Source organism: Somniosus microcephalus, chromosome 23, assembly GCF_052327205.1.
Source record: "Somniosus microcephalus isolate GS21.2 chromosome 23, FLI_Smic_1.0, whole genome shotgun sequence".
Taxonomy (NCBI): domain Eukaryota; kingdom Metazoa; phylum Chordata; class Chondrichthyes; order Squaliformes; family Somniosidae; genus Somniosus; species Somniosus microcephalus.
The window spans coordinates 6307406-6335123 of record NC_141009.1 but is presented as its reverse complement, the minus strand read 5'-3'; the positions used below and the strand labels follow the sequence as shown (position 1 = coordinate 6335123).

The following is a 27718-nucleotide window of genomic DNA, read 5'->3' as shown; positions in this document are numbered from 1 at the left end:
GATAATCCACAAGGAATAATCCACCAGCAAACATGTCTACTTCTTGGCTGCTTTAGCCCAGCAGTTCCAAAGCAGAAAGCAAGGTGACAAGAGACACTAATCTATACACAGCAGATATCACACTGGCAATAACATAATGATGCTAAAACCGAGTGGACTAAATCGTATGACTGATGATGAATAACACGATTGCCAGTGTAATGTATAATATTTTTATTAAGAGTTTCAGAATTATTTCTTGCTATTTAAAGCTGATTCACTATTTTCTTCAAAAAAAAAAATGAATTAAAAAACACATAAGAAAGCACCGGCTCTCTTAGGTACTTTTTATCCCTTGTTAACTTGCAACTAGCATTGAACGAAACAACAAACTCACAGTCATATACAGGAAACTTTGTGCTATCCGGAGGTGAGCTATCCGGCAATCTGGAGCCACCGGCAAAAATCAGCAGCCGTTTTTTATTCTTTTTGTTTGTTTTTTTTTGCTTTGTTTGAACAGTCAAGCTGTGCAAGGTCTGTAGCTATAGCAACAGCTTCAGCTACAGAGCTTGCAGGCCACACCCGAGTGTTTAGAAGCTGTTGCTAAGCAACAGTGTTTGTTGTCAAATACGGAGATAAGAATCTCCGTATCTCTCAACATTAACTCTGGAGAGTACGGCAGTTTTGAGGCAACGGCAGCAGCTCGGTCCCGTGGGTGCCGGATAGCACAAAGTTTCCTGTAATGCCTTTTATATCCTCAGGACACCCCAAAATGCTTCACAGCCAACAAATTACTCTTGAAGGCAAACACGGCAGCCAATTTGTGCACTGCAACAAGATAAATGACCAGCTAATCTTTTAATGATGTTGGTTGGAGCACACACGTTGGCCAGGACACTGGGAGAACTCCACTTCTCTTCTTCAAATAGTGCAATGGAATCTTTTACACCCACCTGAACAGGCAGACAGTTTAATGCCTCATCTGAAAGTCAGCACCTGACAACACTGCACTCCCTCAGGGCTGCACTCAAGTGTCAGCCTGGATTACGTTCTCGGATTCTTCAGGGGATAGGGAGCCCACAACCATCAGGCTCAGAGCTGATCCACTGGGAATGAATCTGATGGCGCAGCAAGAAGGCAGTTGTGCACCGTGATTCTGTCCTCGACGCCACTGACTAACAAACAGCAAATGAGCAAACCACTGTATCTCAACAATACAGTGCAAGGAACGAACTGGGCAGGTAGTAGCATCCTTCTGCATGGTACTATTTCAAGAGCAGGGTGTTCCCCCCCATATCCTTCCCAACATCACTCCCTCAACCAACACCAAAAATAGATTATAAACTGGTTATTCATCTCATTGCTATTTGCACGGTGCAAATTGGTTGCTGCGTTTCCCTACAAAACAAGTGACTACATTTCAAAAGTAATCTGCTGGCTGTGAACTAGCAAAAGATAAATTTAGGACTAATATCAGGATGTTCTTCTTCACACAAAGTGATCAAAACATGGTATAAACCCAGATAGGGGAGTGGAGGCAGAGGGCTGGAGCCATCCAAGAAACAATTGGATGATGCAAATAGGGTGCGTCTGTATGGATGAATTAAGATGTGCCGAATGGCCTCCCTCATTCAGTAATTCTCCGGTGATAATTTATCGCACTATTTCTGGGACTTGGCTGTACACAAACTGGGTGACAACTTCACCCACATAACAAGTGACTACACTTCAGAAATAATTCCTAGGTTGTGAAGTACTGTTAAGGCGCGATATAAAAGTTATATTTTTCTTTTGTTTTAATACATCCTATGTTCTAATATCCCTTTGTATAAAAATAATTCTTGTAGTTCTTAGTTGATACAGATAACAAAAATGAGTGGTTGCTAACCATTAAGTGATTCCAACAGGGCAATTCAGAGAAGTTCAGGTCAATGTATAACTGATTTGAAGCATAATTCAAATTTATAAATCCCGTTCACTTTAGTAACACGGTGTCACAATCTTTCATTTCTTGGTCATTTGTTATGCATTTATCATGAAAAAAAGTGTACATGGTAGTGTGATGGGACAGGAATCTCACAACTCCCAGTGCCCACTGCACTTTACTTCTCTCAAAGCCACTCCAGGAGACGGTATTATCAACTCACATCTAAACTGGGCTCAGAATCCAAATTAAATAACCTGATGTAAAATTTAGACAAGTACACAACAGCACAACATTTTGTACAAACGACAACAGTAAATGACTTGATCTTTTAAAACTATACTCTGCTCCTGACAGCAGCGAATGCAGTGAGTGTCTTGAACAACAGTCCACAACAGTCTCCGACATTCCACCCAGGATCATCCTGGTCCCCACACATTTTGTGATTCCGTTAGTCTGTCCGTCTCTCTCTCATCTCCCAGACCACAGATTAAGTGATCCGTTAGCCTTTGAGCAACCTGGAATGACATTTCCTCGGACATAAGAACTAGGAGCAGGAGTCGGCCATACGGCCCCTCGAGCCTGCTCCGCCATTCAATAAGATCATGGCTGATCTTCGACCTCAACTCCACTTTCCCGCCCGATCCCTTGATTCCCCTAGAGTCCAAAAATCTATCGTCTCAGCCTTGAGTACACTCAACGACTGAGCCTCCACAGCCCTCTGGGCAGGGAATTCCAAAGATTCACAACCCTCCAAGTGAAGAAATTCCTCCTCATCTCAGTCTTAAATAGTCGACCCCTTATCCTGGGACTGTGACCCCTAGTTCTAGACTCTCCAGCCAGGGGGAAACAACCTCTCAACATCTACCCTGTCAATCCCCCCTCAGAATCTTATATGTTTCAATGAGACCTATTTCTGAGTTGAACTGATACACAAGTTGGCATTGGTCACAGCGCCCAAACAAATATTTTCCTAATTTAGTTAACACAAACATTATGAAAGTTAAAGACACAAGCCTATCTCCTGCGAGCTAGACATGCTGGATCCAGACAGCCATCTCAGACATCCCCCCCCACCCCCATCCTTGGTCTTAGATGTATACACAGCACAATAAATTCATAGATATTATACACCAAGCTCATTCTGCCTCTATCTACCTTTATAAAGGAACGATAACATGGCATTTGTCACAGTGGTTCTGATGTGAACTGACCCTCCAGTAGCAATACCGGAATTAAAGGCTCCACTTGGTCCTTCCCCACATCTGTCCTATCTGCGACCATTCCCTGATCAGGGATTGTACCTGGAGTCTTTTCTTCCTACTCTGGATGATTCAGTGCCACATCGGGCACCTTATTTGAGCGTGCCGTACCACCAGTAATGAATAGACAGGTTGACGTCGGTTATTTGTAGCTACTATACCTGCCGTATGCACAAGCAATGACAGAGCCAGTCACATTCCAGGACACGCCGGTAACATGCAGCCGTCGCTCCTGAGCTTCTGGATAATGCAGCGTGTGCAAACACGAAACCTACAGCAGGAAGTAAACAAAGAAACTCGTTAAACAATAATGATATAGGAGCCAGATTATGGCCTTGTTTCAGTCAGTAAAATTAATCTCAATATCAAAGCTTGTGGCATCATATGGTGCACAGTTATTAGTCAAATTATGGGATTCAACCGCAGCAGCCTGGTGTCCTGCAGTGACCAAAGAAAAACCACGACATACCCGGACATGGGACATTCCTGCCCGTCAATCAACTTTTGATCCATGTTTCTATGTTTTCTCTTGTACCATACGCCTGATTTTTTTCTACAAAGCCTCTTGCGAGGCACCTCATTGAATACCTTCTGAAAATCCATACACTCTACATCTAGTGATTTCCCTTTACCAATCTAGCCACCTCCTCAAAAGGACCCTTAAAAATCGGTCAAACAAGCTTTGCCGGTAAAAAAAAAATCTGTGCTGGCCATCCTTGATTTGTAAAAAACGATGCCGAATATTTAATAAATCCACTATACCCTCTCCCTCCCCCAATTAGACTCTCTCTTCGCCACCCGCGAGTGGTCCTACGCTCTCTTTTGCTGTTTTACTTTTTATATAGCTACATTTAAGCCACTGACTTGAATAAGTTAGCCTCCGGATTATGTTTGGCAAACGAAAATGCTAAGATTCTACCTATGCAACCTCAAGACCATATCTTTTGGACTTTTACCATCTTAACCTTATTCCCAGAAAGTCCCTCTCTAAACCTATCCACCTTGCTAACTCTCTACTTTCTAAAGCTTCTTCAAAACCTTTCAACCATTTCCTTGGCCATCTCTCCTAATTTTCCCATTACTGCTTGGCGCCCGTTTCGCCTCGTGAACTGCCTTGGGACATTCGCTTTGTTAAAGGTGCAATACAAAAGCAAGCTGGGGCCATCAGGTTAAAAGAACAAATTTTAGTAAAGGAAACGTGGGAAAATAATCACCATATGTTCACTCAATTAGGCAATTGGATCTCTGCATGACAGTGGATCCCAGCACAAAAAAAGAGGGAGAGAGAGGCACACAGGTCATTCTCCAGAAACAAAAACAGTAGAACATGAGCACTGTGTTAGTCCTTCCTGGCAATCAGGAAACCCAACTTCTTAGCTATTAAAAACCCAAGCAGGACCAGTTGTTCACTTCATCAACCCAGCTTAAAAAAAAGGACTAGGATGGTTTAATTTTTAAATCACCATTCCATGGGCATTTGCAGCATTTAATTCCATGCACTTTTGCACTGCCCATTTGTGAATGAGCTCGAGCTCTTCCTGTACCTTACTGTCACTTACTTTGCCCAATGGTTTGATGTCAGTAAATTGAATCAACTGGACATTGGAATGCAAAGGCATTAAATGATTTGCGATCATGCCGGTTACAATAGCAGCATCTTGTGGCAGGGTGCTGGACTTCAATTTGCCTGGAAGAATGGGGTGATTATGGATTTACACTTTACTTCCAATTAAACAAGGACCATAACCCTGGTAAATAGCCAGTCATCTCTGGGATTCTCTCAATTTCTTAATCAGAATTTTGTGCTCCGCTGTGTTTTGTTAAAAATGTATGAAGAAAATTCACGCAGCGTCTGCCAAACCCAGGCAATATTTCCATTGCACTGGAAGCAGACATTTTTGCAAACCCCTCATAATTTTGAACACCTCTATCAAATCTCCACTTAATCTTCCCTGCTCTAAGTAGAACAATCTCAGCTTTTCTAGTCTCCCCACATTACTGAAGTGCCTCATCCCTGATATAATTCTGGTAAATCCCCACTACACCCTCTCTAAGATCTCGACATCCTTCCTATAGTGTAGTGCCTAGAATTGAACACAATAATCTATCTGAGGTCTAACCAGTGATTTCTAAAGGTTAATTTCCTAATGGAAACAGTTTTTACCTATTTTCATAGCTGAAACTGCTCTTTGAACCTTTAATGAGTACTTTATCTATGCTAAGAAGAAACTACCACAATTTTAACATACACACTACTACAGTGTACCGATAAAAATCCCTCATCCTCCAGCATGTTCCTGCAGTGGGTATGGAATTTAATGCGACACCCAGTTTAAATTATTGGTTTCTGGTCATTATCACACTGATATTTGTGGGAGCTTGCTGTGTGCAAACTGGCTGTTGTGTTTACATTACAACAGTGACTACACTTCAAAAAGTACTTCATTAGCTGTAAAGCACTTTGAACATAAGAATTAGGAGCAGGAGTAGGACATATGGCCCTTCGAGCCTGCTCTGGCGGATCTTCGACCTCAACTCCATTTTCCCGCCCGATCCCCACATCCCTGGATTCCCCTAGAGACATCCCAAGGTTGTGAAAGGCGCTATAGAAATGCAAGTCTTTCTTTTTAAATCAAGCTGTTAAAAAGTTAACAGGGACCCAAAGTGCCAGAACTTGCTTTGTTATAAGCGAGGCGGAGTAGAATCGGCATAATGAAGTTTCAGGCACAAATCAGCAAAGCACTGAACACTTTATGGATGAAATCATGGTGGACTTGATTCTATCTAACCCCAAGTCAACTTAGCTGACAGGCACACTGACGAAAGGAAACTTGCACTGTTTTGCACGCACTATTGCAAGACAAGATCATCGGGCGAGTGGAGCGGTGCCTCAGTCAAACAGCTGACAGGGAGTTTAATTACATTCGGAATTGGTCTGGGCTTTCTTTGGGACTGTGCCAAAAATTAAAAAAGTTCATGGAAACAAACTGCAAAAACAAACACAATGATATGGCTGCTTTAACAGATTTGGCAGAGAGCACTGTATGAGCCTTTGATACCGTGGAGGCATATCAACATGGAGCGGGGGTGGGGGGTGGTCGCTAATGTTACCCAAGGAGCACAATTATTCGCAGATTGTTTTTACATACAAAGTTTATATAATAGGCCGAGTAGAAAAATTATAATACAATATTATATCTGTACTAACAACAGAAAATGCTGGAAAAACTCAGCAAGTCAGGCAACATCCGTGGAGAGAAATTTGAGTTGACGTTTCGGGTTTGACCCTTCTTCAAAACTGGAGAGAAAAGGAACTAGATCGAAGGCAGGGCTGCGATCGGACAAAAGAATAAAAGAACCAAAAGAAGTAAAAGAGATTAGAAGCTAGACGAGATGTACAGACCTGCACACTCAGACAAGACATAAAAATAGTTTACATTGGAATGTGGAAGAGCAAATTAACTTGCATCAACACAGCACTTTATCACATCCACGAGATGTCCCAAAGCACTTCACAGCTAATGCTTGTTATGTAGGCAAACATTGCAGCTAATTTTCACACAAGCAGCAAGATCCCACAAAAAAAAGACTTGCATTTCTCTAGCTCCTTTCCTGACCACCAGATGTCCCAAAGCACTTTACAGCCAATGAGGTACTTTTTGAAGTGGAGTCGCTGTTGTAATGCAGGAAACACAGCAACAAGCAGCGACAGAGACAAACTGATCTGTTTCTGGCTGTGTCGGTCGAGGGAGAAATGCTGACTAGGACACTGGGTGTGCAGCCGCTAAGATTTGGCAGCACTGTGCAGGAGGAACTGGGGTGCGTCAGAATTTGGGGTCGAATGTGGGGTTTGGTTCACTGGTAGATTCCTGATGTCTGCCAGCAGTAGTGGGTGGTAGAAGGGAAGTGGTCTGACTATATTGGGGTGAGGAGTTTACGGTCTGGCAGCACTTATTTGCCAGTTTCTAAGAGATCTCTAAGCAGTGAATTAAGATATTTCAGTTTTTTTCTAGATTGCGCTTCTGTGAAACGTCTTGGGATGTTTTCCTACATTAAAGGCGATATATAAATGTCAGCTGTTGTAAGAGTTCTGCAAACGTTTCCTGTGAAATTAGGAAATACAATAGCCTCAAATACACAGATTCAGTGTCTCTGGTCCTTGGAAGACTAAATAAACACACGGCTACAATGATAAAATGTATGTTAACTTTCAACAAGCAAAATTCAGTCATTAATTTCTCCACCCTTGGAAAGTGGATGGAAGGGGGTGGGGGCTGTCACTGTCAATGACAAGGCTTCTAGAAATATACTTCAGAAAGTATTTACCTTAACTACAAGTATGAGCCTTTTTCTGCATTAGAAACTCAACAACAAAATAGTAAGCACCTTGGGATGTTTATCGACGTTAAAGATGCTATATAAATGCAAGTTATTGTTACCGTTGACAGTGTTAACAGGTTATCATACCAAAAGAAAGATCCCCTCACATGCCTTCCAGGATTCAGGGGCCTAGATCGAGTGGATAGGAAGGACTTACTTCAGAGGTCAATAACCAGGGGGCATAGATTTAAAGTAATTGGTAGAAGGATTAGAGGGGCGTGGAGGAGAACTTCTTTCACCCAGAGGGTGGTGGGGGTCTGGAACTCACTGCCTGAAAGGGTGGTCGAGGCAGAAACCCTCATCACATTTAAAAACTACTTGGATACGTACTTGAAGTGCCGTAACCTACAGGGCTACGGACCAAGAGCTGGACAGTGGGATTAGGCTGGATCGCACTTTGTCGGCCAGCAGACACAATGGGCCGAATGGCCTCCTTCTGTGCCGTAAATTTTTATTCTATTATTTTCCACTCAATAGTAAATAATTAGTGTTTCCCCCGCCCACCTTCGCTGTAGAAGCTTGCGTACACAGTGGGGTCATTTGAACCCCCAAGAACGGGTGGGGTCGAGTCGGATGAGAAGTTAAAATTTGAAAATTTCCAAAGCCGACCCAACTCACCTACTTACGGTTTTAAGAGAGGCGGGCGACCAACCCACTCTTAGAAGGCAGGTCGGTTTGGTAAAACCGTTTAAAGGAACCTGCGTGCCGCCATTTTTACATACTTTTTACTTTTTATTTTTTTACCCATTTCGGCCAGTTTTCCCGGCATTCGGGAAACTCAGCGGGTAAAAGGAGGCGAGAAGAGCCGGATCCATAAGGTAGGTGCCTTTACAGAACTGCTTGTGGGCCAGGAGGAGCAGGAGTGCTTCCTCCAGGCCCCAACATGCAGGCTGGCTGTCGGGCTGGCAGGAAATCTAGTGACATTTTTTTTTTTTTAATGCGCCTGCAGCCCAGGAAACTCGTATTTCAGAACTCCTTCATCCCCCCCCCACCCACCCACCCAAATTTCGGGGCCGGTGATCTTGTTTCCTACATTACAACAGTGACTGCACTTCAAAAGTACTTCATTGGTTGTAAAGCGCTTTGGAACGTCCCAAAGTGGTGAAAGGCACTGGAGAAATCCAAGTCTTTCTTCTTTTCAAATTATAAATAGAAACAGTCTGTAAAGCTTGGCAATGATTTAATAGTTTTTAAGAGGTTTTTTGAATACCTATTCAAATTTTTTGTCTCATTTATATTCAAATCAATTGCAAATACACAAACTGGAACTGTTATACACACAGACACAATCTGACTACTGCAGTGGGTAAAAATCATAGAATGTTTGGAATTTAAAAGTAAACAAAATAAACAGATAAACGTTACCACAGACATGTAGTCAGTATCATGATGTTTGTTGTGGGTTTCTGCCCATTTCTTTCCCTTTTCTTCTCTGTCACACACAACCTCTGCTTATTTGAAAAAAGCACCAACTGTTACCTGAAGTTTTTGAAATTTATCTCATAGCTTTTCATCAAGTAACTAACAAACAACTGTTTGAGGTGGAGGAGAAACCATTTTCCAGTTGGGCTGACCAAATACTACTGAAGGAGCCCGGGAAATTCAGCGCACTGCACGTGTTCAGACTGTGGGATTTGCAAACAGCCAACTGTCATATCTCTGGGCAAAAAAAAATCCTAATCCTGGTTCGAAGAGGCCAAGACCGTCAAGAATTAAATAAAGGTACTCAAACACACACAAGAGATGTCGATTGGTAAGTTTCTTCATATTATCCTGAAATGTTGTTTTGAGTTCACCTTCCTGCTAAAACATTTCTATATACGAGCAAAATACAATGACTAAATTTGAACTATAATTATGTAAGGCTTGTATTTCTATAGCGCTTTTCACGACCACAGGACGTCCCAAAGTACTTTACAACCAATCAAGTACTTTTGAAGTGTAGTCACTGTTGTAATGTAGGAAATGCGGCTGCTAATTTGAGTACAGCAAGATCCCACAAAATGTGATAATGACCAGATAATCTGTTTTTAGTGATGGTGATTAAGGGATAAATAAAATATTGGCCAGGACACCAGGGGGAACTCCCCTGCTCTACTTTGAAATAGTGCCACGGGATCTTTTATGCCCACCTGAGCGCGCAGACAGCACCTCGGTTTAACGTCTCATCCAAAAGACGGATTATTACATTTGCATATCAGCCAATCAAGAGATGCAAGTAGGGGTGGAACAAGTGTGATACAGAAATTTTCCAAATACAGGGACAATGCTAGAATGTAACTGATAGAAAGTGCGTGTTAGAACATAAGAACATAAGAAATAGGAGCAGGAGTAGGCCAATCGGCCCCTCGAGCCTGCTCCGCCATTCAATAAGATCATGGCTGATCTGATCCTAACCGCCAACCTACTATCACAGAACCATCTCCTGAATCTAACAGAATTAGACACACGAAATAGGAGCAGGATCAGGCTACACGGCCCCTGGGCCCGCTCCGCTACCCACAGGGCCATGTCCGATCCGAACCTAGACTCATGTCCAAATTCCTGCCCGCTCCCCGTAACCCTTAATTCCCTTTACTTCTAGGAAACTGTCTATTTCTGTTTTAAATTTATGTAATGAATGTAGCTTCTACAGCTTTTTGGGGCAGCATATTCCATGGACCTACCACCCTCTGAGTGAAGTAGTTCCTCCTCATCTCAGTTTTGAAAGAGCAGCCCCTTATTCTAAGACTATGCCCCCTAGTTCTAGTTTCACCCATCATCGGGAACATCCTCCCCGCATCCACCCGATCCAACCCCTTCATAATCTTATATGTTTCAATAAGATCGCCTCTCATTCTTCTGAACTCCAATGAGTAGAGTCCCAATCTACTCAACCTCTCCTCATATGTCCATCCCCTCATCCCCGGGATTAACCGAGTGAACCTTCTTTGTACTGACTCGAGAGCAAGTATGTCCTTTCTTAAGTATGGACACCAAAACTGTACGCAGTATTCCAGGTGCGGTCTCACCAATACCTTGTACAACTGAAGTTAGAGACAGACATATAGGTAGAAGTGTGTGTGTATTTGCAACGTCCCGAGGTCACGAAAGCAGAGATATAAATGAAAGTTTTTTCTTTCATACACACACATTCTTAAAGTACAGGAATATATCTTTTTCCAGTAAGGTCAAATAAAATGACATGGGAATTAGCATAAATTACTACAACTAAATATTGAAACGCTGCTAAGCATTTTATATCAAAATATATTTTAAAAATATAGAAAATGGGAACTTGGATGTATTTCAAATAAGATATATTTCTATACATTTCCCCAGTATCTATATATTTCTCCACCTAGCCCTTATTTTGTTTGAAATAAGAACAGAAAATGCTGGAAACACTCAGCAGGTCAGGCAGCATCTGTGAAGAGACAGCAAGGTAGGGTTAATTTTTCATTCACATCGATGACCCTTGTTCTGACGAATGGTCATGAACCCAAAATATTAACAGATGCTGCCTGGCCTACTGAGTGTTTCCAGCATCTTCTGTCTTTATTCGTTATTTCATCTGTCTCGACCTGACAAAATGCGTTTGCTTCTTAAAATCTGTTACTGGCCAGTTGGCTTCCTATTTACCAAATTACAGGAGCGCGGCATGGTCCAGCTGTTGCCATGCAAACAGCGTCTGTTTGCCGTGCATGCACCAAGGGGAGGGTCCTGCCCGGCTATGGCAATGCTGAATTATGAATGGAACTATGAGATTATGATGTCCAAATTACGAAAGAAGTTCGTTTCGTAAATGTATTGGATTGCATATAATTTAAAATACATCCAGGACCCCATTTTGCAAATAATGTTGGAAAATTGCATAGGATTTGAAATACAGCCAGGATCCCATTTTTGCAAATGCAAAACTCACTGTCTGTGGCTGGTCTATCCAGTTGACTTCAAAGCTATCAAACGCGTGGCTCTTGGCATTCTGAATTAACTCCTTGGTCACCAGTGGCTCCACTTGGCGGAGAAAGCGGGCCAGGCGCGGGGAATCGATCGCCGGCTCGGCGCTCCGATCGACGGCCGGCGGGACTCGGCACTCGAGCGGCTCGGTCTGCGTGCCGATCTCCGCGCGGCGCCGCACCTGCGCCGAGGCTTCGGCGCGCCGGACCGCCGCCGTTTGGCAAACTGCGTCACACAGCTCGGGAGCCTTCCTCCAGCACGACTCCACCGACACGGCCTCTCGCACCTCGTCGGTGAACATGGCTCTTTTTTTTTTTAAATCCCCAAACTAGTTTATTTTTTTTAAAAGGTTCAGAATTAAGAACTTATCCACCCGATTAAAAAAAAACTCACACACACGCACAGCATGAGCTAATACTCGACGCGACCCAATGAGGTCGCCATGACGACCCGCTCCAAATGGGGTGGCCTCCCCCCCCTGCGCGCACGCGCCGCCGAGGCCGGCCAATGGGAAGGCGAGGCTAGCGCCCGACGTCACCGCCGCCCCTCGCGCGCCGCCGGACCGGCCAATGGGGAAGGCGAGGCTGGAGGGGTTCGCCGACGCATGCGCGGTGGATAGGGGCTGTCCCGCCGTGCTGTGTGGCCGCGCATGCGTAGCGTAGCGTGAGCGGGCTGAGCTCGAGCGCTTTTCGTCCATCGTCCCCCCTCCCCGCCCCCACTCCACTCCTCCTCTCTCCCGCTTCACTGTTGGTAGAAGAGGCGCCAGACCCACTGAGCCATCGAGGCGAGCGAACGAGAGAGACAGCGCGTGTGTGTGAGGAAAGAGAAGATTAGGTGAAAGAAGAAAAAAAAAGCGCGATTCAGGGCTTTTCATTTTTTTTCCCTTCCTCCTCCTCTTCCTTTTTTTTATTTCCCCCCCTCTTTTTTTTTCTCTCCTCCTCCTTCTTCCAAGATGTCGGTCCCAGCCACAAAGATGAGTAAAAAAGAGGTGAACTCGAACCATGACGGAGCAGACGAGACCTCAGGTAATTTTGTATGATGATTTTTTTTGTGTGTGTGTGTATGTGGTATAAATATATATAAAGATGGTGTGTGGAAGGGCTTGTGCGAGTTGTATGAAGGCCTATATGTGTGTAGATATACTGTGTGCGCGCGGAATGGCGGCCCCACGCTCCCCCTCTCGGTCAGGCTGAACAGCAGCGCGGGAGGGTAACTCATTCACTCCGGCGCCATGTTTATGAACCCACACACACAGCGAGCAAGAGAGAGAAAAGAGACCGAATCTCTCCTCCTTCCTCCCTCCCTCATTGTGTGAGGCGGCCGCCATGATACCAGGGCAGAGAAATGGAGCCGCCGCGGCCTGCTTGTCGGCCCGAGGTGAGATGCCCCCCTTTCTCTCTCTCTACCCGCCCACACCACGCTTCTTTAGGCGAGGATAATGTGCTTGGGCGGCAGATGTCCCGACCTGGGCTTCCCGCTAGCAGCAGCACTAGCACTTGGGGCGGGTTGCAGGCAGACGCTTTGGGAAAGAGTGAGAGAGCGAGGCCTAACCACGCGGCCTGCTGTTAAAGGGATTAACCACCTCATTTTTTTTTGCTCGCAGGGAATGAAAAGGCGCAATGTTACCCCCCCTTCCCAAAAAAAAATCCTTTCCTGAACACATTTATGCAGATTTTGAAACCGCCTCGTTTTTTTTTTGAGTAGATGTTTTCCTTTTTGAGAAACTGTATGCGTGTGACTTCAAGACTTGCAAAAATTGGGAGATAATAGTCAAATGTATTTCCAGAATTTAATTGCAGCATTTAGTGTGATTTACGGGGGAGGCGGGAGAAATTGAATGCATTTCATGAAAAAAAAATGATTTGCATTCACTAAAATTGTGAAAATAAGGAAAATGGTTTTTTTTAAACGAAGGCAAATGTGCAAGCCAGTCTGCATTAATGCTCGATTTTGAATTTGTTTTCGTTGCAATTCGTTTATTTTCTGAGATGTCGATATTAAAGCAGCGACTTCCTTTGGGGATGAACCACGCGGCCCGTAATTTAGCAGGGGTTCATTCAACACAAAGGGAAGCGGCTCTGAAACGTGGGTCGCAGGCGAATTGTTGAGGTCTTAGTCTAAATTCGCTATTAATGGGATGGGTGTTTATCTCCTACCATCCTGGATAAATCAGCCTGCTGTTTAAGAATGGCACATTCCGTAATTTTCACGGTTCCAGGCAATAGGTGAGTAAAAGGAAATGAGTTACACTCGTGTTTTTCCCGGAGGGTGGTTTAGTGACAGATTTCGCTGTGTCTACTTTTGTAGCTGTGATTGTAAATTCTCGGTAAAATATTACTCGACGGTATTTCTTTTTGTTACTTGTACAAGATTAACTTGGGGAATGTGCCTCGCAGTCCCTCCAAGTTTACCCATTGCCTTTAAAGATTTAATGCAATGTTTCTTCCCAAGGGCATCAGTCCATAGGAAATGATGCAAAATCATTTAACGCCAGCTTAAGAATAAGAAAAGTGCAATTTTATTTGGAGGGAACATTGCCATCCAGTGAAAGTTTCAGTGAACCCATATTTGATGTACTTGTTTTTAGGTTTTAGAATTACCAAAGAATGTATTTAGTTTAGGGAGAGTCTTTGGGTTAAAGGCAATTTTGAAGTTGTCATTTAAAAAAATGTCTATTAGAACTGGTATGTGTGCTGATTGAGAAACCTCTCCAATTTTGTGACTTTTTTAACTTTCTTTACAGAAAAAGAGCAACAGGAAGCCATTGAACACATTGATGAAGTACAGAATGAAATAGACAGGTAGTGTAAAGGAAGTGGACAAAATTTAGTGCAGCTATAATTTTGGTGTTCCATTAGGCGAAGTGGTCCTTGGTTTGAAAAAGTTTCCACTGCTTCACTTGTATTGATGAGCCAATACAAGTGTTCCTGAAACTTGGTGTGATATAAATTCACTCAAATTTCTGTGAAATTAAAGATAAATACTTACTCTGTGATTAACAAGTAATGAGTTTCTTAAAACAAAATTTAAAGAAATCTGCTTATATTGGGATGGTTTTTCAAATACCGCTATCCACAGATTGAGAGAATTGCTTTATAATGTTAGATGGGAGTATGCCTGTTAATATTGTACTATTTGTGCTTTTAATTGTCAGTTGTGTTTAGAGTGTTAACGCTTGGAGATCTCCAATCCTAATTTTAACTTTTATCAGATCACATGAAGAGAAATAATTTAAACTCTGACTTGCTGTAGACTGCAATTTTGGTTGGCGTGTGCCATTTAGTCTCCCAGAGAACGTTTAGTTTTTGGGGAAAGCCCATATTATATGAGCTTGCATGATGGTGTCCAAGAACCAACATCATGCTGTCTCATCCCATCTTATAAAATTCTAACAGGACTCGACAGACTAGATGCAGGAAGGATGTTCCCGATGGCGGGGGTGTCCAGAACCAGGGGTCACAGTCTAAGGATAAGTGGTAAGCCATTTAGGACAGAGATGAGGAATTTCTTCACCCAGAGAGTGGTGAACCTGTGGAATTCTCTACCACAGAAGGCAGTGGAGGCCAATATATTCAAGAAGGAGTTAGATATATTTCTTAAGGCTCAAGGGATATGGGGAGAAGGCAGGGACAGGGTACTGAGTTTGGATGATCAGCCGTGATCTCATTGAATGGCGGAGCAGGCTCGAGGGTCCGAATGGCCGACACCTGCTCCTATCTTCTATGTATCCATCTTTTTCCACCTTTAAGGTATTGACTTGTGCTGAGGTATAGTTCCACAAGTGCCAGCAGTGGTGCATCATAAACTCAATATTATCCTCAGCATCTGCTTGCCCTGGTCAGATCGCTGCCTTAACCTTCTATATTCCAGAGAATGCTATTCCAGAGAATGCAAGCCTAGTTTATGCAAAATCTCCTCACAATTTGACCCTTGGTGCCCTGGTAACATTCTGGTGAATCTGTGCTGCACTCCTTTGAAGGCCAGTATATCCTTTCTAAGGTAAAGTGCCCAGAACTATACGCAGTGGTCCTGATGTGGTCTAACCAGGGCTTTGTATAGTTGTAGCAAAACCTTTTCTTCCCCCCCCCCCCCCCACCATTATTTTCTAGCCATCTTGATATAAAGGCTAACATTCCATTAGCCTTTTTGATTTAGAACATGTTTCCCAATGTACCCCTGGCTGAATTGGAAACAGCCAGACTTCCTGCTCTTACTGAGCCACCCCAGCTTGAAATACAAGTGTTGGATGTCCAGTGGAAATCAGTGTTGGTTGGGATGTGATTGTACTCCAGTTGACTAGCCGACTGGCATTGTTACGACACGTACATTATGGCTTCTTGGGCAAGCAATTGGAAGGTGACCAGAGGGTAGCCCATGAAGTAGTCAACATCTGTGTGGGATTAATTGGAAGAAAGAAAAGGTCACTGTGAACCTGTAGCTAGTGGATAAGTGTACTGTCTTACAATATTGGCCAGGCTGGTTTAAGCCCCCTTGTGCAGCCTTAAAGTACAACTGCCATGCCACTTCTGGTTTACAGTGGTGGAATTTGGGCAATTTAGTTTCTAATGAAGGAAATGCGTCACCTTTTTATTTCTAGGGTCCCAGCCCCTGGCGTGCACAGATGCTGTTGCCCTGTTCGGTGCATGTCAGTTTGGCAACTGAGTGATGTAGTGAATTAAACATATCTTTTTGTGTATGCTCACAAGACTCTTGCTTTTTCCTGTACCCCAGAAAGTATTGTTTTACCAGGCTACAAATTATTCTCGTGACTTAATCTCTCTTCTGTTTAGACTGAATGAACAGGCAAGTGAGGAAATTTTGAAAGTAGAGCAAAAATACAACAAGCTACGCCAGCCATACTTCCAGAAGCGGTCAGAACTCATTGCCAAAATCCCCAACTTTTGGGTGACTACGTTTGTCAACCACCCACAAGGTAAGCAGTGAAGTGCAGTAGGTCGTTTTGAATGGATATAACATTGGTGGTGACTAGAATGGCTGTTAAATAGATTGGGGAGAACAAACTTGGAAAAGATGGATTTTACTGTACTATCAAAAGAATTTGCCAAGTTTAAATGTCACCTGTGTACTATTTGTTGCTGTCTAATTAATACTTTGTACTGAAAAGAAAGGCATTTGATCCTTGTGTACAATAGAATCTGACTATGCAGCGCAGGTCACCTTCCAAGGAATTGACGCAAGTGTGATTCAATTTTAGATGCTCTTTGGCATAGTTTAAAGCCAGAATGTGTTGGCTTAATTTCGGTGAACTTTTTGACATTGTAATGAATACTAGTTGCCGCTCCTTAACAATGACCCCTAGAGGCACACATTGTTTACTGCAGTACTAATCGAAAGTTGGTGTGGCTTTACAGCAAACAGCCTTCGCGATTTGAAACATTTGAGAGTTTGCTATTTTTTTTAAACTTGTGTTGTGCTGGCCTCACTGGGTTATGCTGTTTCTGCAGCCAAGATTATAGTTGACACACTACATGTTCTTTTTGCTGATAATGTGATTGTTTCCCAAGCTAAGTTATGGTGTGTTTTGCAAGTTTCCTGTATGATAATGATTTGCAACCCTTTTGGCTTATACACAATAGGAATTATAAAGCCTGGTTAGGTAGTGTTCAGCTTTAAATCTGAACTTGATCATGTTTTTACATTTGAAATAGAGAGCAATTAAGAAGTCTGTTAGTGGCATAGCTCGTTGTTCCGTCAAATGTTTTTACTCCCAAACTTAGCCATTTGGAAAATATCCGAGCAAAGGCAAATCATTTGTTCTCTATTTTGGGAGGGTGAACAGAAAGTTGGTTGCTCACTAGATGCAAAGGTTGGTCATTGTGCCATTATTGGTTGGTTGTGTGTCATAGGATGACATAAAGAGGAAGAGAACTCATTAAAAAGGGTTTTCTTGTCTTTCCACAGAAGCCCTGATTCTTGCTGGGACGAATTTCCGTAGCATCCAGCTCCCTTCCTCCACCCCCCCCCCCCTTCCACGACCTGTTGCCCTGACATTCCAGGGGTGGCATCGTTGCTCCCTGTTCATTTCCCAAAAGCCTTGGTGCATTGAGACTGATTATTGTGCCCCCACATCCTCAATTGAAATTGTCTAACTTGCCAGAAGTAAGAAATAAGTTGTAACTTTTGTGTTGGAAACCATAACGTATTGAGTGTTTACATCTGTTGTATTCCAAATGGGCTTTTTGCAACTTAATTTTATGTAAGTGGTATAGGACAGTTTATAGTAATTAATTGGAGTGGTTTGGCTCCTAGCTAATGGCATTTGCAGTAGTGTGAATGAAATAAATAACTTGCATGTAGCGCCTTTTAGTGATGTGCAATTGAAATTTAGCCACTGTTGTAATGTAGGGAAATGCGGTAGCCAATTTGCGCATAGTGAAATCCCACAAACAGTGAGATAAAGGAAAATGTTGGTCATGGCAGTGTGGCTTGTAACTTTTTGTCAAATTAATGTAAGCACTACATTTTGTGCAACTATTCAATGAATCTTGGCTGCTGCATATATTCTCATTTTCTCTTTTGGAATGAAATGGTTCTGCTGTCTGGTAAAATTAAGCAAAGTGGTCAGTGGATGTGTGTGTTTACACACCAAATTTGCCATTGTATGTTTTTTTTATTTTCAGCATTGTATGTACACAGCTCTTGGAAATCTGCCCTGGAGTCTCTGAAATATATCACCTGATGAAAGCTGGGAAAGGGACACAGTACTGTGTATGCACTGAATGGGCCTTTTGATTGTTTGCCTTCCTTCCCCCAAATGCAACAGTCGTCAAGTGCCCTGCCACTTAATGTTGTACATTTTTTGTCCTGTGCATGTGGTCCATTTTATGGTTATTTGGGCACTTTGCCTCATGTTTAACTCTGAGATCATGTCTGTATACTTAGGTCTTACTTGATGTGCTCTTAGTATATTTTAAAAGGCAGTAAATTTTCTGTAAACGAGAAGTGTTTTCAATTTTGTCCATGTTACAGCATTGCTGTCTCCATGTGACTGTGTTTGATGTTAGTACTGATTAAATGTGCAAGAATCTTGTGGACCTGAAACTGCAATACAAGATTTGGCTGGTGTATTTGTAGCAACATTGGCCTGAAATTTTCAAATTTAAAATATTTTTAGTATGAAATTCAGTTGGGTGAAACTTATTTTTAAATTGCTAATATTTTCCAGTATCTGCGCTTCTGGGAGAGGAAGACGAGGAGGCACTGCATTATCTGACGAGAGTGGAGGTGACAGAATTCGAAGATATCAAATCAGGCTATAGAATAGATTTTGTAAGTACATTGTTCTTGTTGGATTGAGTACTAAAAGCAAATTTGTTTCATAGAACTGAGAAATATTGGGCAGCTCTATATAATTCATTGTCAGATTTTTATGATGTGATGACCCATAGGAGTGATAACGATTCCCACTTGTCATTGTTTTTAGTATAATGTAATTTTTTTGGTAGGAGAGTTACTTATTTCCTTTGTCATGTTTTAACTCTGGTTTCAAAATTGCTTTTTGAGAAATAACATCTTGTATTGAAAGTTAAAAGATGCAAACCTGTCTGAGGTTTAATGAGTTTTTAGTGTAATGATTGTTAAAAGGCACTGGTTGCTTTCACAGAAAATTAGGTAATTGTTGAATTTTTAACCCACTCCCAAAAAAAATCAAATTCCTAAAATCTTGTGTAATAAAAATGGAATTTTATTTTAATGATTTATAAATCGGTCTTGGTAATCAGTGCATATAACTGCACCAAACTAGCAAAGATCCCAAATTTGATTCCTGGTCAGGACCGAGTTAACAGATCGAAGCTCGGATGGTGCTGGTAGGGATGCTACAGCTTGGCGGTGGTGTTCCCCCATTGTCAGATCATCTGTTGATCTTTGCTGTCTCTTGCATTAAGGATGAAACTTGCTCTCATCAAGACCGATGATCCACTTCTGGCACATGCATCAAATAGTCCCAGATCAGCTGTAGCTTGACTAACTGCACTCTGCCCCCAACTCTGCAAAACACTTCATAAGTCAAGGTGGCATTCCGTGCTAACAATTGGTATTGAGCCCAAGTGACTGACATTAGAGGTTGTTTTATGGGCTTATGTCTAGTGAGAACTAACTTGAAACCGCTAGTATGGAGAGATATTAATCCCATATGGGTTGGATTAAACCCGTGTCTGAGAGGTGGAGAGATTGTTGACCTGCATTTATTTACTTAATTTTTGCGCTCGTTTTCTATTCATGCAAGCTGGGTGAGCAAAATATTTTGTTTTAAGGAGCTTTGTAAAAATTGAGCCAAAGTTGTGGTGGGGGATATTCATTAATTCACTTTCAACAGTCCTGAACTCTGGCCCCTTTCATGTCCTCAGGACATCCCAAAGTACCTGACGGCCAGGCCAATTAATTGCTTTTGAGATGTCATTACTGCTGTGATGTGGGCAAACATGGAAGTCAATTTGCACTCCGCAGAGGTTAAGAAAGCCTGGACAAATAGCGATGGGCAGTAAATGCTGGCCTTGTTCCTATCCTGAGAATTAATATAAAACCAAAACACCACAAGGTCCCACAGATAGCAGAGAAATAACCAGTTAATCTGTTTTGGTGTTTGTAGAGGGCTAAATGTTGGCCAAGATACTGAGAACTTGCCTGCTCATATTTTGTATTCTCCAGGACAGGCAGGTAGCGCCATAGTTGAAAGTCTACCAAAAAAAACGGCACCCGGCAGTGCAACACTCCCTCGATGCCAGGCTGACAAGTCAGTCTACATTATGTGTTCAAGTCTCTGGAGTGGGGCTCGAGTCTCTGACCTTCTGGCTCAAGTGAGAGTACTACCATTGAGCCATGGCTGTAGCTGATTTGAAATACATGAACATTTTTGCAGTACATTGCTCTTGAATAATGTAACTCGCCTATGATTTTCAGTTTTCTCAAGTCTAGCAAATAGTATACATGGAGCACTTTTGTTTTTTCTGCACTTGTATTGCCAACAGTATTGTTCAAGTAAGAAGTATTTGGAATAGCTGCCAAATATTTTAAATTGCTTGGTGAATGCTCCACTTTCAATTCATTGCATAATAATACAACCTCATTAAATATGTCACACTTAAAATTCAGAAATGTTTTATATGGCTGCTTTTAGAGTAATTTGAGAATCCTAGCTGGGTATGGACTAGGTACATTTTGTACTAGGTGCTTCTGTTTTGCTCGATGTTCTGTCTGGATTTCCTTTTGCTTTAGGAATTTCAACCCAAGTTTTCTTAATGGCACTAATTATGAAGGCAAGCTAATGGGTGGCTTTTGTTTTCAGTATTTTGATGAGAACCCGTACTTTGATAATAAAGTTCTGTCCAAAGAGTTTCACCTGAATGAAAATGGAGACCCATCTTCAAAATCAACAGAGATCAAATGGAAACCAGGAAAGGTAAGACCAATCACTGGCTGTGCACTACCAGAATGCTTTTTAATGTCATGGGTGATCCTGGATATTTAATTTGAAAAGCATGTAAGCCTACAGTTATGTTGACATTTTGAGAGAAACCCCAGATTTACAGGGGTGATGTCAGGATGCACTTCTTCATGCAAAAAAGCTGTTGAGACTGGGGATCAATTGAAAATTTAAAAACTGAGTTTGATAAATTTTTGTTAGATTAGGGTTAAGGAACCAAGGTGGGTGGATGGAGTTAAGATATCAGTCATGATCTGATTGGCCTCCTTATGTTCCTAAACCTGTCCTATCTGAAAAGACTGCATGGATCTTGACTTGGAATTTCATTGTTTCTACCTTAAGATTGGAGATGGATAGGTGGGTGATCTGTTTGTTACAATCCTTCTCCGAACCCAATTATGATTGAGAGCAGTATGTTGTGATAACTTCCTCATTTCCTTTGGACAAGCGCTTCGCTGTACTTCATAGCTGATGTATACAATTAGGCTAGGATTTGAATTTTCCCAAATTTTTGCATGCCTTTTGATCTTAGCACCATCTCTGGTCAGTTTGTGAAAGAATACGTCTCTGGCAAATTAGTGGAATATTTTGCTCAATTCATGGATAAGTTAGTGGCTGCAAAGGAGTTAGCATTTGAGCTAGTATCTGATTGCTATTCACGATAGTTTGTTTTCTAGTTGCAAAATGTATTTTTACCCTTTGCATCAATTTAGTTGCCAAATAAATTGTATTCCTTAGCTTTAAACGGATGAGCAATCTCCCGTTCCCTTGATCGGCCAAGTACTGGGCCATACAGCCCGGAAGTTTCAATCCTATGTCTGTTCAGTTCAGTTATCTGCTGTGGCAGTGATGGGGTTTCTACAATTGATCTTAGTACCAGGTTAAAGAGGGAAATGGCAAGGGTTCTGCTCCTGTTTTATGCAAATCATTCTCATTTGCTTTTAGGAGACTGGCTGTTAACAACTTTAAGCACCTGCCAGGGTGTGTTGCCATTGCATCTTATGAGAGGAAGCCTTGTGTTACTGCTTCCTAAAAGATTGTTTTTTTTTTGTGCTCCCCTCGTCTATAGTAAAGATTTTAAGTGCTTAGCTGCAGTTCTCCTTCCTTTTCCCTTCCAGTTCCTGAGGACAGTCTGGAGAAGGGGTGTTCTAACATTTGCTCGTAACAAAAATTGCTTGAGCATCTTGATACCATTGCAGTTAGTTTAGAATAATATTGGTTGCTATTAAATATGCTTAATTCTATAATCCTTCTCAACACTTTAATACTGCACTGTAATAAAATGTATTCTGTTGCTGCATCTTTGCATCGTTTGTATTGAATTGATCTTTTAATTTTCTAACTGAAAACTATACAATGTGGTATTAATGCAGCTGTTTGAAGCCCTTAATGCCCCACAAACAAGTACTTGTGTATCTAAACCTTCTGTTGAACAGTCTTAATACAATTAAGCATCTACCCTACCAATAACTAAGTATTCATTTGTTTCAAGGACCTGACAAAGCGCTCCAGCCAGTCACAGACTAAAGCGGGCAGGAAGCGACAGCATGAAGAACCAGAAAGCTTCTTCACCTGGTTTACTGATCACTCGGATGCAGGTGCAGATGAACTGGGAGAGGTTATCAAGGATGACATCTGGCCGAACCCCCTGCAGTACTACTTAGTGAGTACACTTGGTTCTTTCTGTGAAGTTTAAAAACTCGAGTCTTAAACATGCAAACTTAGCACTTTACATCTGATTTGATAGGTGATTAATTACTACTTGGCATAAGGGCTACGGGTATTCGGCTTCGCCAGCCGTGATTACATCTCTCTTTCATGGGAAGTTTGCCATTTGCTCCCGTGAAAAGGAGCAGGCCTATTGGGTATCGATTAATGGCTCCCAAGTTGCAGAGCCGTAAGCCGATTGCCTGCCTTTTGAGGGGACCTTTTTAATTGCTTTATAATGAGGGTGATTGGGTTGGTTAAGGTGTGTTGACTGAGGGCCAGATAGCTTGAGGATCTACTGTAGTGGGTCAGTATACATTTGTATATTCAATCTGCTGCCTGTCTACTGGATTGGCATAGTGCAACAATTTTGGGGGGATTTTGCGTGCAACAGCATGCTTACTTTACATCCTTAAGAGGCCCCTTGTCCCACTGGTGCTTGAAGACCAGTTGTGTCTCCTGTACAGAAGCTCGAGCATTGTGGTGTGGAGCTGTCGCACAAATGTGTCACTTAACGAGAAGGTTAATTACCATGATGTGTTGCCAGGTTCCAGATATGGAAGATGAAGAAGGGGATGGTGAAGAGGAAGATGATGATGAGGAGGAAGAGGAGGGATTGGAGGACATTGATGAAGAAGGGGATGAGGATGAAGAGGGAGAAGAGGAGGATGAAGAGGAAGAGGAGGAAGGAGAAGAGGCAGAGGTAAGTGCTGTCCTTTTTTGAACTCCTGGTTCAGATGTGGTAATGTCTATGTGAAAACTTTAAAATGCTTCGGCAGGCTAAATTTTGCCTCTTGTCTTGGGCATTGAACCAGTCCAAATCTATTTTGCAATCTCCTTTCTTAACAGTTTTGCATTATTCAGTCAATTTCCAGCATGAGATTTGGGCCAAATATTTCTAGTGACGTGTTAACCACCTGATGTGTGATATTCTTTTCCTTTGGTTTTGCCATCAGAACAGCCTAGCAGGAAAGAGGAGCTGGCTTGAGTGCCCATGCATTAGGAAAGATGATAATTTTGGTTAAATGCTGAAACACTAAAAATCATTTTGCTCCATTTTGTAAAATGGGAAGGTGCTTTAAGTTGCGCTCACTATACTTTGCTTCCTCTATTAAACTTATTCGAGTATCTTGTGCAAGAGAAATCTGAAATTTAACACACCAGAGTAAATTAAGTAATACTGTCGGTGCAAATTCTTTAATTTGCTTTAAGTCTTGACACCTGTGATTTGCGCAGCCATTGTCGATCACCCTTGGGGAGGGGAGAGTCTGAAGGTTCTGATGTAGGTTTTTTATTTACATCTAGCTGCCTTGCACTAACTTTTTCCCCTTTCTTTGTAGGAGGAGGAAGGAGAAGACGACTGATCTGGTTGCTGTTGACATTCACCTCTCCCCTACTTTTTTTTTCTTTAGTCCCTGGGAGCAAGTTGCTGTCTTTTTGTGCTCAGTTTCCTTGTTCTCCTGAGGTCCTTAAACCATTATACACAATTGGGATGAGTTACATGCGCAAACTACAGTGGCAATCTCTGCCATTTTCCATGAACTGATATGAATTCTCCTCCAGCCAGCTGATCAGCACACCATCTTCCGTAGTAATGTGATTGTATTTTTTTACTTTTTATTTTAAACCCCCCTCCCCATCCCTCTGCTGGAAGCCCAGAGCTTCTTTCTGCCTTTGTGCTGTGACTATAGATAATTTTGAATAGGCTTTTTTTTTCTTCCTACCTGTTCTGGCCCAGAGATGACACTGTGTTTCCATGTGATGTGGACAATTAGCAGTTACCATCGAGTCCCTGTTTCCTTCTCTCTTGTAACAAATTGCGGTGTGACTGAAGCACCTGGGGTAGATGCAGACGGTTGGGTTCTAATGGGTGGGTTTGTTGGGTATTTTGAGGACGTGGCTGTACTTAGCATGTTGATGCATTGTATATTTTTACAACATCCGTGCAACCAAAGCCAACACTTTTAAATATTAATCGATTTGAGCCCCACAGCAGATGGAGGAGCGACAACCTGTAGAATCTTATTGGAATCTACATTCTCTAATGTAATTTTTTGTTTCACTGGAAAGGAAAATTGCTCAGTTTTAAACGTTAAAAGTGTACAAGTTGCTTTGTTACAATAAAACTAAATGTGTACACGAAAAGTGTGTGGCGAGTTTGCTTTTAACCTGGGATGTTTTGAGAACTTGATTGCAGTCAGTCTTGAGTGGTTATTTTTGTTAAATGGGAAAGATTATACCGACCTGAAGTAAACGCTACAGCTATTGGCATTAAAATTGATCATTCCAAACGGCCACTCCAAATAAAGTTTCTTGCATCGAGTATTTTCTACTTTTAAACAGCCAAATTATAACAACCCTAGTATATACACAAGCAAAGATGAAAGGTGCAAGTAACAAGTTAAGGAACAAATCGTCTGGTCTCCCACATCCTCCACTGGGTGTGATTTTTGAGGATTGAATGCAGTCTTGCACCTGTGAACTTAATTGATGCAATTCAGCATTAATTTGGTTTGTTGCGATCGAACTCTCTTGTTGGAACATGGGTGCACCATGACTGGAACAGGCAACACCAATCGATAACTTCCATTCCTACTATTATATACCAATATGTAGTGTTTCTAGCCTGGTGTCTGTCCAAGATGTGCAAGAAGCCTACATATTTGTAATAATTAGATACCCGTTCTGTATTTAATGGAAACAAGATTGTAACTACAAAGGGTGAATGGCAACTCTTGAGAACTTGATGTTCTCCTTCAATCAGTTGGGTCCAGTGCTGCACTGTAAGTTCTTCTGGTTTAAATTTGAATGCCAGACGTTTTGTTTGTGTGGACAGTTTGCTAACTGAATAGTCTTGCTTTTAACTACCAAGATTGCACTTGATCGCTTTGTGCCTTTGGTGGTTAAATTATGTAAGTTAGTACATAGTGTATATATTGTCTTGGCACTAATTGCAACACACGTCCATTGGACTGATGGCTCCATTTTCTTGAGACCAGGGTCTCCATGGAAACTACACCAACAGCACATTTAGCAACAAAATGTAGTTGTGATGTGTGTGTATATAAAATTGAACCTTTAAAATAACCCTGCCCCATAAATTTGCTGTTGCAGAAGATTGGTATTCCATTTTAAATTACTGGTATAAGATGTGCAGTGGATTTGGTGCAACTCTTGCAAATCCTTCATATTTCTGGTAATGCAAAAGAATCTATTTGTGCTGTTTTAATCCATTCTGGCTCCTATTTGATTAGGGACACAGTTGTGGTATAACTAGCTCGTCACCCACTGCTAGTTTTGGGTAACATGGGAGCTTTTGCACACCTTTTTTCAAATGTCCGAGGTGTAGGTATCCTAAGTCAAAGCTACTTGCAGTATTTAATGTACACTCCTATTGCTATTACATTGTTTAATTGGTCAATTTTCTTATCTTTCCAGAACTTATACTGATATTGTACTAAACCGTGATCTTGTTTGAATTGCTATTGTACAATGAAAAGGTTGGCCTCTGATTACAACTGTTTTCTGTGATTTATGAACTTCTCCCAATTCCATTAATCCTGATTTGAAAATGCTATCAAGAACTTTTGAGTTACAAATTCCTTGCCAGTGTAACATTTTGCTTTAACCCTTTCCCACTTGGATGTTTTTAGCGACTTCCTTTACAATTGGAATTTTGCAGTTGCCGTGGGTGGGAAATGGTGCCATTTTACTTGTACTATCAGTTATAAAGTAGGCCATTATGTATCGCTACAGCATATGTGACCTCTTTGCGCTGAACATTGCCAGAACAGTGTCCTGAATTGGCTTTGTATACTCCTCCTGCTAGTTAACTATATTTAGTGGTTGGAATTGCTGCAGGCTTCAGTAGATATTTTCATAATATCTAATTCTCCCCTCTCCCCAAATAGTCAATTAGACTGCAATATAACCTGAGCAGCTGATGAATACAGTTGTTTCACAGATGCAATCTCTGTTCAATTTCTCCTGGTGTTTTAAGTTTAGTGTGTCTTCACAAGAGGGTATTGTTGTACATTTGCATGTTTTTCACTTGGGAAATCCGTTCTCTTGAGCAGGTCCTTCCTGTCTGTCGATGCAATCTTGTCACTCCGGTAGAGACAAAGAAACTGAGTTGTAGGTGGGGAAACCCCTCCTGGCATGCAAAAAAAATATAGCTCTGGCTGGTACCAACCATGCCAATTTGCTTCATTTGGCAAATTGATGGAATGACTAATAATTCTACCACCAGCAATGCAAGCATAAGGCATGCGGTTCCTTACACTAGCAGTAATAATGGACCTGAACAATTTCATCTAAGAAATGATGGCATACCAGTAGCCTACTGAGTATAACCAGAGCTGTATTTAGTTTTTCTTTCTTCAGAAACTTGTTTTTGTTTATATAATTGTTCTGACATGGCTGAGCCACCATTTTGCTTGGCATTGTTCTGGAGAGCAAGGTGTCTATAAACTATATTTCAGAATGTTCCACTGGATTATAGACACCTGGTCTTTAAGTGTGTACTGGGGTTTGTTTCAAGTGGCAGCCTAAGGTGTCCTGACTTCATCTTAAACTTTTTTTTAAATTAAAATTGGTTCCCATCAATCTGTCTTTACTGTTATCTACAATAAAGTTTGTATACATGTTTTGCCACAGTGCTGTGTGTTGTCTTTACTGCTCATTGTGTACATCTGGAGATATGTTTTAATTTTATCCAACTGACATGGAGAAATTCTTCACATTAAGTTAACACTGGCTGTTAGTTCTAGAAGCTACAATTGTACAGTAGCCAAATATGTTTTGGGGTGTTTAAATTGGAATAAACTGGCCATTACCACAGGAGTGTGTTTTACTGTACTCTTCCTAGATATCAACAATCTGGTGGTTATCATCCAAGAGTGTACCTGACTGGTATTAGTAGCTAACTCCTCATCTGATAAACCATTCAGGGCAATGAATGGATAACATTTCAGGAATTGTGCCATTAAGCCATTCCTCTGGCAAAATGCAACATGTAGTTTCTCCTGCTTGTGAAACTTGCTATACCAGTGCTATCGGAAAATAATCCATGTATGCAGTTCA

General features: G+C 41.8%; 2 protein-coding genes across 2 annotated transcripts in view; one reads left to right on the top strand and one right to left on the bottom strand.

Moving 5' to 3' along the window:
- The window catches only part of dync2i2 (dynein 2 intermediate chain 2), a 40206-nt gene extending 28223 nt beyond the window's left edge, over positions 1-11983 (bottom strand). The window contains exons 1-2 of the mRNA XM_085965297.1: positions 11450-11983; positions 3327-3436 (exon numbers count right to left, since the gene is read on the bottom strand). Coding sequence (XP_085821423.1) covers positions 3327-3436; positions 11450-11785 — 446 coding nt within the window. The 5' untranslated portion in view covers positions 11786-11983. The remainder of the gene's footprint in view (positions 1-3326; positions 3437-11449) is intronic.
- Positions 11984-12163: 180 nt separating this feature from the next.
- Positions 12164-27291, top strand: LOC147101601 (protein SET-like). Its single transcript, XM_085965296.1, has 8 exons — positions 12164-12509; positions 14228-14285; positions 16275-16417; positions 18671-18774; positions 20792-20905; positions 22422-22592; positions 23184-23339; positions 23977-27291. Exons 1-8 carry the CDS (start codon positions 12437-12439, stop codon positions 23998-24000), a joined length of 843 nt encoding a protein of 280 aa, XP_085821422.1. The 5' UTR covers positions 12164-12436; the 3' UTR covers positions 24001-27291.
- The last annotated feature ends 427 nt before the right edge of the window (positions 27292-27718 follow it).